The sequence below is a fragment of the Staurois parvus genome, unplaced genomic scaffold (assembly GCF_062004578.1).
Source record: "Staurois parvus isolate SC_StPar_1 unplaced genomic scaffold, SC_StPar_1.0 ptg000714l, whole genome shotgun sequence".
Taxonomy (NCBI): Eukaryota; Metazoa; Chordata; class Amphibia; order Anura; family Ranidae; genus Staurois; species Staurois parvus.
This window is the reverse complement of record NW_028318510.1, coordinates 655,952-668,293: the sequence shown is the minus strand read 5'-3', so window position 1 is coordinate 668,293 and position 12,342 is coordinate 655,952. Positions and strand designations below refer to the sequence as shown.

The 12,342-nt window shown below is 40.7% G+C and overlaps 1 protein-coding gene across 1 annotated transcript in view; it reads right to left on the bottom strand.

Moving 5' to 3' along the window:
• Positions 1–5,916: 5,916 nt before the first annotated feature.
• The window catches only part of IPO11 (importin 11), a 661,807-nt gene continuing 655,381 nt past the window's right edge, over positions 5,917–12,342 (bottom strand). Inside the window, exon 30 of the mRNA XM_089653447.1 lies at positions 5,917–11,808. Within this exon, the coding sequence (XP_089509573.1) occupies positions 11,644–11,808 (165 nt within the window). The 3' untranslated portion in view covers positions 5,917–11,643. The remainder of the gene's footprint in view (positions 11,809–12,342) is intronic.

Sequence of the window (12,342 nt, the reverse complement as noted above, 5' to 3'; positions counted from 1 at the left end):
GGAAAATGAATTCCAGAGTTTATCAAGACATTTTGCAGGAAAAGGTACGACCATCTGTCCGCCAACTGAAGCTCCGCAGAGGATGGGTGATGCAACAGGACAATGACCCAAAGCATACAAGTAATTCAACAAAACAATGGCTGCAACAGCACAGAATACGCCTTCTGGAGTGGCCCAGTCAGAGTCCTGACCTCAACCCGATTGAAATGCTGTGGCATGACCTTAAGAGAGCGATTCACACCAGACATCCCAAGAATATTGCTACACTGAAACAGTTTTGTGAAGAGGAGTGGTCCAAAATGACTCCAGATCGTTGTGCAGGTCTGATCTGCAACTACAGGAAACGTTTGGTTGAAGTTATTGCTGCCAAAGGAGGGTCAACCAGTTATTAAGTCCAAAGGTTCACATACTTTTTCCTCCCTGCACTGTGAATGTTTACATGTTATGTGCAATTAAACCATGGCAACATCTAATGTTTGTGTAGTATTATGTTCAGCAGACTGTGTTCTTCTATTGTTGTGACTTAGATGACGTTCAGAGCACATTTTATGCCCAATTCATGCAAAACTCCACGTAATCCCAAGGGGTTCACATACTTTTTCTTGCAACTGTAGATGTAGATTTGCCAGCTCTGATCCGCATGTATAAAAGAGAATGATCTCATTGAGTCTCATAGCGAGAACCTTGGTAAGTATTTTGTAATCAAGAATAATGAAACTGGGCTGTATGAGGCACATTCTGCGGGGACTATGTGCTGTTTTGGCAATAAAATAACCATGGCTGCATACATTGAGGGAGGAAGCTCAGTTTGCTGAGAGGCCGAAGCATACATTTAGGAAGGATTGGGGCAATATCATTGTTTCTAATATAGATCTCTAAAGGGATGCCATCCGGGCCCAAGGCTTATAGGGTAGCCAGTGAAGATATGGTATTCCTAATCTCATCTTATTAAGGAGGGCAATCTGTTTCTCTGAAAGGGTAGGGAAGGTCGCATTTAAACTGCTCAAAAAATTAAAGGAACACTTTTTAATCAGAGTATAGCATCAACTCAGTTAAACTCCTGGGGTATTGATCTGGTTAGTTAAGTAGCAGAGGGGGTTGTTAATCAGTTTTAGCTGCTTTGGTGTTAATAAATTAACAACAGGTGCACTAGATGGGCAACTATGAGACGACCCCCAAAACAGGAATGGTTTTACATGTGGAGGCCACTGACATTTTTTCCATACTCATCTTTTCTGATTGTTTTTCACTAGTTTTGCATTTGACTAGGATTACTGTTACTACTGGTGGCATGAGGTGTTACCTGGACCCTACAGAGCTTGCACTGGCAGTCCAACATCTCCAGGATGGCACATCAATACGTGCCATTGCCAGGAGGTTTGCTGCATCTCCCAGCAGTCTCAAGAGCATGAAGAAGATTCCAGGAGACAGGCAGTTACTCTAGGAGAGCTGGACAGGGCCGCAGATGGTCCTTAACCCATCAGCAGGACCGGTATCTGCTCCTTTTTGCAAAGAGGAACAGGATGAGCACTGCCAGATTCCAATCAGAAACATACTTCATGAGGGTGGCGTAAGGGCCCAACGTCCTCTAGTGGGCCCGCTGCTCACTGCCTGGCATTATAGAGCTCAGTTGGCATTTGCCATTGAACACAAGAATTGGCAGGTCCGCCACTGGCGCCCTGTGCTTTTCACAGATGAGAGCAGGTTCACCCTGAGCACATGTAAGACATAAAAGGGTTTGCAGAAGCTGTGAAGAATGTTATGCTGCCTGTAACATCGTTCAGCATGACTGTTTTGGTGGTGGATCAGTGATGGTCTGGGGAGGCATATCCATGGAGGGATGCACAGACCTCTACAGGGTAGACAATGGCACCCTGACTGCCATTAGGTATCTAGATGAAATCCTTGGATCCACTGTCAGACCCTACGCTGGTGCAGTGGATCCTGGGTTTCTTCTAGTACCCCCGGCCACGTGGCAAGTTCCTGGAGGATGAAGGAATTGATACCACTGAATGGCCCCCATGCTCACACCTGACCTAAATCCAATAGAACACCTCTGCAATACAAGCACATGGGGGCTATACAAACTACTGAGTACCATTTTGAGTTGCTGCAATGAAATTTCAGCAAAATGGAATAGCCTGCTGCATCATTTTTTCACTTTGATTTTTGAGATGTCTTTGAATTCAGTCCTCTGTAAGTTGATAATTTTCATTTCCATCAAACAATGGGGCATCCTTATGTTTCTAACACATTACCCAGTCCATATCAGTATAGATGTCCAGCATGATATTTTTCCCCATTGAGATCTGATGTGTTTTCAAAGTGTTCCTTTAATTTTTTGGAGCAGTGTATTATTGTTTTAAAGTTGAACTTAGCCTTTAACTTTCTGTTTGGGCTAACAACACAGCTCCTTTGCTGCACTGAGATAGCAGATAGCATTTTCTAATTCACCTGCTGGACTACAGAACTCTATCATTCCCCCTATACTGTTCCACACTAAATGCTCGCATTGATTTCTAGCCCAGCAAAACAATGGTGCGGCATTGATTCCCAAAAGCCACACACTATGTAGGGAAAGGGCTCTCGAGAGACAATTTGGGAATGTGCCTACATTATTAAGAGCTAACCTCCCAGAAACTTCCTCACACTGAGTCAGAAGCCTGGTGACGATGTCACAGGGAAAACTGCTTATCGCTACAGGAACATAGTAAAGGAAAAGAAATAAATGATGCTGGGACATGATCTAGAAGAAAGCAGGAGGTTTGGGGGACAATTAGGTACTGCATAGCTGTAGTTCCCTGTGAGTTTATCAGATACGGTATACATTGCCACTGGAGAAAGACAGCAGCATTGTTAATTTGCAGTGTGAAGGAAGACAAAGGGTTGGTGCTAACCTTTCAGTGATTTTGCAAGGTTCTGAAATCACTACAAAAATGCAGTGAAATATAAAATATCTCCTTCAGCATCAAAACACACCAGACTCTGTGTGGTCATAAAGGAAACACTATGAAGTGACATCTATCTATAATGACCCATGCAATCCAAGCCACAGTCTTCCACAGGATGAAAGACTGGCACCTGAAAACAATACATTTCCATTTCTTTCAATCCAATGTCAAACCCCATTCAATATCAGATTTGCTATTAAAACTTACATATCCAAGAGACGTTTGAACATTTTACTAAAAGAGGGAACAAAAGATTCCGATTGCTTTATACAGAGGACCTTTAACAGTGAATTGATCTGTACTCTGAATGTGCATGAATTTCTTCTAAGCTTTCCTACCAAGTCTCACATATTTATGGCAGTAACTACAGAGCCTTCAAATATTTTTTGCTCAATCAGGGGATATAAATAATAATACTACATGAGCTATATTTATAATTGCAGTGCTTGTGAGCTACTATGGTGTATTATAATTAATATAAATTATATGATAAATCAGTAAATATTATAAATCAATAAATATTATTGTGGATCACTTACACTATACACATACCCATATTCATGTGTAGCTCTAATCACTATTATATAAAATTGTGCCGTGCTCCACTGATAATCCCAAATAGAAGTGTATAAATAACCTTATGTGACCAAATATATAAATCATATAGTATTTCCAATTACCAAATACTGATATGGAAACAATACCATGAATCATATATAAAAATAAATATAAATTACGGTGATAAAATTGAATATAATAAAATTAAAATAAATATAAAAATAAATATTAATTTAATCAAAATATATACAGTGGGGATCGAAAGTTTGGGCACCCCAGCTAAAAATTTGTATTAATGTGCATAAAGAAGCCAAGGAAAGATGGAAAAATCTCCAAAAGGCATCAAATTACAGATTAGACATTCTTATAATATGTCAACAAAAGTTAGATTTTATTTCCATCATTTACACTTTCAAAATAACAGAAAACAAAAAATGGCGTCTGCAAAAGTTTGGGCGCCCTGCAGAATTTATAGCATGCACTGCCCCCTTTGCAAAGCTGAGACCAGCCAGTGTCATGGATTGTTCTCAATCATCGTCTGGGAAGACCAGGTTATGTCAATCTCAAAGGTTTTAAATGCCCAGACTCATCTGACCTTGCCCCAACAATCAGCACCATGGGTTCTTCTAAGCAGTTGTCTTGAAAACTGAAAATAGTTGACGCTCACAATTCTGGAGAAGGCTATAAGAAGATAGCAAAGCGTTTTCAGATGTCAATATCCTCTGTTCGGAATTTAATTAAGAAATGGCAGTCATCAGGAACAGTGGAAGTTAAAGCAAGATCTGGAAGACCAAGAAAAATATCAGACAGAACACCTCGCAGGATTGTGAGAAAAACAATTCAAAACCCACGTTTGACTGCACGATCCCTCCAGAAAGATCTGGCAGACACTGGAGTTGTGGTACACTATTCCACTATAAAGAGATACTTGTACAAATTTGGTCTTCATGGAAGAGTCATCAGAAGAAAACCCCCTCTACGTCCTCACCACAAAAATCATAGTTTGACTTTGCAAATGAACATATAGACAAGCCTGATGCATTTTGGAAACAAGTTCTGTGGACCAATGAGGTTTTTTGGCCGGAATGAGCAAAGGTACATTTGCAGAAGAAGGGGCACAGAATTTAATGAAAAGAACCTCTGTCCAACTGTTAACCCTTTGAGGACCGTAAGATTTTGGACCGCCAAAAGAATCAATTTTTTTGTTTTTAAAGTTCGTACACTTCAGTTGCTGTAACTAAGCCATTTCATGAAATAATTGGCAAAAAGCTAGATCCATTTGTTGTTTGTTGATAAGAACTAATATTTTGACTCAAACCAAAAAAAAAAAGAAAGAGTTTTAAGTTCTTGATCAGATCATACACGCAATTAAAAACATGGGACAAATACGTCCCTTGGTCCTCAAAGGGTTAAGCATGGGGTTGGATCAATCATGCTTTGGGGTTGTGTTGCAGCCAGTGGCACAGGGAACATCTCACGAGTAGAAGGAAAAATGGATTCAATAAAATTTCAGCAAATTTTGGATGGTAACTTGATGCCATCTGTGAAAAAGCTGAAGTTAAAGAGAGGATGGCTTCTACAAATGTATAATGATCCTAAACACACCTCGAAATCCACGGGGGATTATATCAAGAGGCATAAACTGAAGGTTTTGCCATGGCTTTCACAATCTCCTGACCTCAACATAATTGAAAATCTATGGATAGACCTTAAAAGAGCAGTGCGTGACAGACAGCCCAGAAATCTCAAAGAACTGGAAGACTTTTGTAAGGAAGAATGGGCAAAGATACCTCAAACAAGAATTGAAAGAGTCTTGGCTGGCTACAAAAAGCGTTTACAAGCTGTGATACTTGCCAAAGGGGGCAGTACAAGATATTAAATATTTTGAAAGTGTAAATGATGGAAATAAAATCTAACTTTTGTTGACATATTATAAGAATGTCTAATCTGTAATTTGATGCATTTTGGAGATTTTTCCATCTTTCCTTGGCTTCTTTATGCACATTAATACAAATTTTTAGCTGGGGTGCCCAAACTTTCGATCCTCACTGTATATAAACAAAAGTCCACTTCGTTATAACTTTTCAAATAATGCTCCTTCTCCTCTATGCGCTCACCTTATTTTTTGACCAAACCGTTAAGGTCAAATTAGCGTGTGTCCCTTATATGGACTAGTGGGTACTTTTCAGATGGTATCCTTATCCCAGACGGATGGATGGTTGGATGAGTGTAATAATTTACTTTTTCCACAGGGGGTCCTGTTGTCCATCCAAAGCCCTGTTTTGCTGGGTTAAGATGGATAGATTTTCTCCCTTTCTCCTGCAGGGGGACTTCACACCTCCTACAACTCCTCTCCTTATTTCTCCATGTGTTGGTAACATGCAACCAAAAAATCAGATATAGTGCCTTATCTTCTTTAAAATATTTATTTCGGCTTCAAACATTAATGCACTCACATTTCAAAACATATAAAATCACTTTGTGTAGTAATTTGGTATCCTCTGAGTGATCTCCACACTGCCTATACTCGCCGTGTAATACTCTTTTAAGCATCGTGACATCAGAGCCCCTCCCCTACGTGTTATGCCACCGGATCACGTGACTTCATCTGCTATATTGGTTTTATTACTGGAGCCCAGTTTATTGGATCAATCACAGGGACATGTCTACAGTTGTGTGTCAGTGTAGGAAAGGTAGGCACTTATTGCTTTATACACTATCTGGGAAGACAGATCATCTGTAAGCAATCTCAGGGATGTATTTTGGTAGTCCTGCATACCCTCTAATGTCAGATATTCATAACAGCAGAGGGGACCATAGAGGAGGGATGTGTCAACTCAAGAGGAAAGTTGAGACAGATTAGATTATGATGCATTTTCGCATTAAAGTGAATGTAAATGGAATTCACTTACCACCGCCAGTTTGCAGATTTGCAATTTTTTTTCTTAGATTTCTAAATGTTTTAATTGATTTAGACAAAAAAGATATCCCTGGTAGCCAATGGCTTAAAATAGAACTCTAGGCAAACAGATGAAAATGGGATTACTTTGTATTTACCATAAAATCAGTTACTTGGAGTTCATTAAGGTACAAAGGATTCAAAGATAATTGGGTTACACTGCCACCTACAGGAGGATTTGGACACTGGCAGAGAAAAACACAACCAGTCTGGTATAACCCCTCCCACTTCCACCACGCCTCAGTGTGTAGAAATGCAGCACTAGTTGTACAATCAAAAACTTGGAGGGGTCAGACTTGTGTCCCTCAATGAACTACAAGAAACAGATTTTTCAGTGAATAAAAGCAGCCTATTTTCTCATTCATTGAGGGGCACAGGAGTCAGAGATAAATGAGACATCCAAAAGCAGTCCAATGGAAGAATGGACAACAGTAAGAAAACACTTTGCTTTGTTTCTTCTAAGCTTTCCTACCAAGTTTCACAAATGTATGGCAGTACCTACAGTGTCTTCAAATAATTAGAACTGTCGACATAACAAAACAATGGAACTGAGGGCTACCAGCTGTTAAAATAGCTGCCTTGTGCCCAAAGTAAGCATCAGATAAGCATGAGAACATATGAACAGAAGACCAGGTGGCAGCTTTGCAAATCTGGGAAAAAGTGTTGCCTGATGCCAAAAAGCACCCACAGATCTAGCAGGGTAAGTTTTAACAGTAAAGGGCGGGGCTGATCTTTAAGACCAAAAGCTTGAATCTGACAGCAGCTGAGACTGGGAAGTAAACCGACAAATTTCCTTCTGCTGTACTGGAGCTAGACCTAAAGACAGAAGAACAATGTCCTGGTTCAGCAGGCCAAAACCACCTTAGGAAGGAATAATTATCTGGGTCTCAGCAACAACTTGGCCTTGTGTAAGATCAGAAACAGTTCTTTAAAGGACAGATATCTGTAATAGGTTTAAAAGGTGCTTTTTGAAATGCAGACAGAACCAAATTCATATTCCACGGAGTTATAGGTAGTTGCATCGGAGGAGCTACATAATAGATGCCCTGTACAAAAGTCTTAAAGAAAGAGTTGCCCCCTAATGGTGCTCAGTATCAAATGCAAGGCCTGATTGTTATGATCCTTCCAATGGAGTATTACTTGAGTTGAAAACTTCTTTTCTTGCACCAGGCAAAGTATGCCTTTTGTGTGCAATGGAAGACCTTGCAAGACTTCCTAGCTCTCCATCTTAATGCCGCAGATCAGACGAAGAAGGAATTTCAGAAGAAGGCATAGATCAGGTTGTACTGATCCCACAGAACCATCAAGGCACCCACTGCTTCTGCTGGAGGGTCTTTGCACCTGGAGTCAAACCTGTCTGGTTTATTGTTGAACCTAAATACCAGGAGGTCCACATTCTGCCTGTCCTACCTGTGATACAGATCCCGAAACCCTTCTGGGTGAAAGAGACCTTTCCCCCAAGTTCTGGCACTATTGGCTGAAGTAGTCCGCTTGCTAATTGTCAAAAGTGAACAAGGATAGAATGTGAAGTTCTGCACATGATAGAAGTCTTTCTACTTCTCTTGCCATGGCAAGACTTCTGGTTTCACCCAGATGGTTGATTGACTGCTGTGGCATTGTCTGACTGAATCTGGATAGTGTAACTCTCCAGCCTTGGTATTTTGTATCAAGTAAGTTGCTTTGTACAGAGACTGAATGGATTTGTCCCATGATGACAAAATGTTAAATTGCAGAGTTGGTCTGGAGTGGAACATAGTGAATGGAACTGCCTTGAAGGAGGCTACCTTCAGACTTAGGACTCTCACACAGAATTGGACGGAGTCAGATGTTTTTCTTTGGGCTTAAGCTGTGTCTACGATAAGATCCAGAAACACCAAGAGATGTGTAGGTTTCAGCACTGACTTATGAAGGTTCAGGATCCAATCAGACCTTTTCTAAGGTCTGGACTTTCCATACCACATTGTCAGTCAGAACCTGCATTAATGTGCTGAAAATATGAGGGCACGCAAGTAGGCATCCTAGACATCCACAGAGGCTGGAAACTCACCATAATGAAGGTAGGCTATGACAGACCAAGTAGATTTCAGGCAAAGATTAGGGTCGAAAGAAGATATTTAAGGCCTTCAGATTCAAGATGGAGCAGATACCCCCTACGGATTGGAAACTATAAAAAAGTTGAGTTATAAATCCTGAAAACTTTCCACTGTAGGAATAAACTTGATAACTCTTTGATCCAGAAGATCTGCAGTATGGAGGTCAGTTAGTCTGAGGGGAGAAAAAAGACAGGTTTGACAACATGAAGCAGGGTGGGGGCAGAGATAGAAAGGCCTAGTTTACATGGGTCTTATATACTCAGGATGTGTTTGGGAGCAATGGCTGTCTCTGGACAGCCTCTGCATCCTAATGACAGCAATGGAACTGCTGCACGGATATGCACAGAACACCTGTGCATCACTGTGCAAGTAAACAAGGCCCTTCATGGACATGTACACCCCATGTGAACAAGACCAAACTCCAGCTTGTGGCTCCTGAAAAACATGTCTCTTACTAATGCAAAGGAGATGTTTTCTGTCCAGGAATATGCAAAGACCAACAAATGCCTGGACTAAAGAAAGGAAGTCTTGTTGGCCCCGGGTGTGGGTGGGGAATCTTCCAAAAGGTGTCCAAAGTCTCTCCAAAGGGACATACTCCCTCAAAGAGCATGCACTGCAGATGATCCTTATATGCCTGATCTGCAACACACACAAAAAACCCCCAAAAAATCATTTCAGCCAAAGCCTTTTCACTGACAGGAGCTTCATACTTGAAATATTAAATTATCCCTTCTACATACTGTAAGGGCTGTTGGCATGAGCTCTAAATTCTCTTCAAATAAAGCATCAATGTGAATAGAAGCAGGATCCTAACATCACCGCTGTGACTGGCTGCAATGCAGGGCCTGCTAGAGAAAACAAGGACTTGGAAAGTGGAAATTGTCCAGTCCAGCAGGAACCATGTACTGCTTTCAAAGCTGTTCCTGGGTCTGCCAATTCAGATACCTGCATAAGAGACAAGCTCTATCAAAGCACAGAGAAGCCTTGACTGAAGAAAAAATATTCTTGAGAAAAAATAGCTAGTAAAAATGGCTAAACTTTTCTCAGTAGAGAAAAAATGTCTATGCTCATTGGACTCTAGCAAAAAGAAACTGAGGCATACTGGGAGTGGGCTGGTCACTGTGTTTTTTCTTGTTTACCAGTGTACAAATTGTCCTATAGGTGACAGTATAACCCAGTATGCGAATCCTGTGTCCTTCAAGGAAAGAAAAAGAAATACAGCTTAAATACTGTATATGTGTTTACTCTTTAACCTGCCAAAGGATTTGCATTTCTCTTCAACTTGTGTTTTACAGACATCATACATGGACACATATCCAAAAAGATGACAACCCTGGCTCAGCAATTTATCCTATGTAATTTGTTAACTGGACTATGAATCAGCATCATCATCTCTGCCCAATTAACAGGAATATAATCCTGGAGGCAGTAAAGCTAAAATAGGAAGTAACAGTGATCTTCCCGCCTATGCAAAAAAAAACAAAAACTGAAGTAGTAGAGGGATTTTCCTGGCTGTACAGTATGGCAGGGATCATGGAAAATGATTAAAGGAGGAGTAACTAGTGGGGATCTGTGATGAGGGAGCAGAAACGGAGAAGATGAATATGATCTATGATGGTGGAGCAGAGGGAGATGAGGTAGTAGGGATCAGTAATTGCAAAGCAGAGGGGAGAGAAGACAGTTGGGTTCAATGATGGTGGAACAGAGGTGAGAGGAGGCAGTTGGGCTAAGTTCTGGTAGAGCATGAGGAGAGTAGGAAGTGGGAATCAGTGGTGGTGGAGCAGACCCAAGGAGGATCATTATAGTGGAACAGAGGGGTGAGGACACAGTGATGGTGGAGCAGGAGGGGAGAGGAGAAAGTCTGCAATTTTGGAGAAGAGGGGAAAAGAGGCAGATCGGTGATGGTGGAATAAATGGGGAGAGGAGGCAATGAAGGTCAGTGAAGGTGGAGTGGGGGAGAAAATGGAGGCAGTGGGAACAATAATGGTGGAACAGGGAGAAGTGAAGATCTGTAAGGTTTAGGAGAGATGAGACAGTGTCCATCAGTGATGATGGATTTTGACAAGAGAGCAGGAAATGAGGATCAATGATGGTGCATGAGCAAGGCAGAAGAGAGAACAGGGATGACTATGGAAGATCAGTGTCAAAACATGATGAAGCAACAGGATTGTGTAAAACATATTCTGGAATTTACAATAGGAGTTATAATTACTAAATGTTTGTAAAAACATGAAAATCAGAGCAGTCACTCTTTGATAGAAATGGCCGTAAAAGTTGAAAGTCTTATGGATTGAGTGCTTTGTCTTTAATCACTCCCCAAAAATATAACTTTAAAGCAGCGGACCTCTGTTTTCCCACATTTCTGTGAAGCTGAAATTACTTTGCATATGAAGGCTACTCACCAGTCAGGAGCGCAGTGATATTTGGCACTATGGGTTTTTCCTCCCCACTTTTCAGTTTAAACTATCATGATATCTGATATTGTGATATTAAACTATCATGATAGTGAGTAAAGCAACAGCACTCAGTGGAGATGGGGTACACACTTACCAATGCCACAGGTGTGCTGGGAGATTTGCATGCAGGCAGAAAAAAGGGGAGAAGTCCAAGTCAGTGTTTGGGGTAGCAGAAGGGAGCAGGCTAAAGACAGCTGATAGTAGAGAGACACAGTAGAAGGAAAGTGGATACAAAGAGGAGGGGCTCGAGTCTACCTTCTTGGTGTGTGCTGCATGGTAGGCGAGATGATTGGCATATAGTACAAAGCGCAGATGATTCCCACATCAGATTTTATTAGTGTGTAGGGTACATTTTATTATTGTCGTGATAACTAGAATCTTTTTATGGTCATAAAAATCTGTTATCTAGTATTAATACACAAAGTGAATGTCATGATAAAAATACAGACCATATCAGCCAAATATATCAATGTTATCAATGAATTACCAAAACCTTTTTTTTTAATATTATTTCAACGTTTATTCAAACCAAAACAGCTGTTTGCAAAAAGTATATTTCTTTAAAGGAAATATGTCTCTTAAATTTTTTTTAAACAATTCTGTAACAAATTTTGTTTTACATAATTTCAGAAACCCTGTAAGAATTCTTGCAGCTGATTGACGATTTCCGTGTCTACCGTTTCCATTAGAGATCGGAATCCTTCATCCCCCAGCAATTCCTGCTGTGCTTTCAGCTTCTCATATACAAACTGCTGTAGTGACACTGCATGTACTGGATCCCTAAGAGCGATCTGAGAAGGGAGAACAGAGAGGACAGATACATTATAATGTACACTGATATACTGTAATTTCCTCCACAGCAATAGGTGCAGGCAGGTTGTGCTTCACCGCTTCAAATCCTAATCTCTGCCATATGTAAATGGTATTCAAAGATGGGGAAAGTGATTTATCTTATATATCATTTCTTAATATTTGTGCGGAATGTTTTACACTGAAATGATGAATAATCATGCACACACAAAAAACAAGTTAAAGCAATATTTCAGCTTTGCAGTTTTCCCCCAGCAGGGTGTAAATCAAAACAGGTACACCACCCACACTCCAGAAGGATACATACACTATATTGCCAAAAGTATTGGGACACCTCTCCAAATCATTGGGTTCAGGTGTTCCAATTACCTCCATGGCCGCAGGTGTATAAAATCAAGCACCTAGGCATGCAGACTGCTTCTACAAATATTTGTGAAAGAATGAGTCGCTCTCAGGAGTTTAGTGAATTCAAGCGTGGTACCGTGATATGTTTCACTTGTGTAATAAGTCCATCC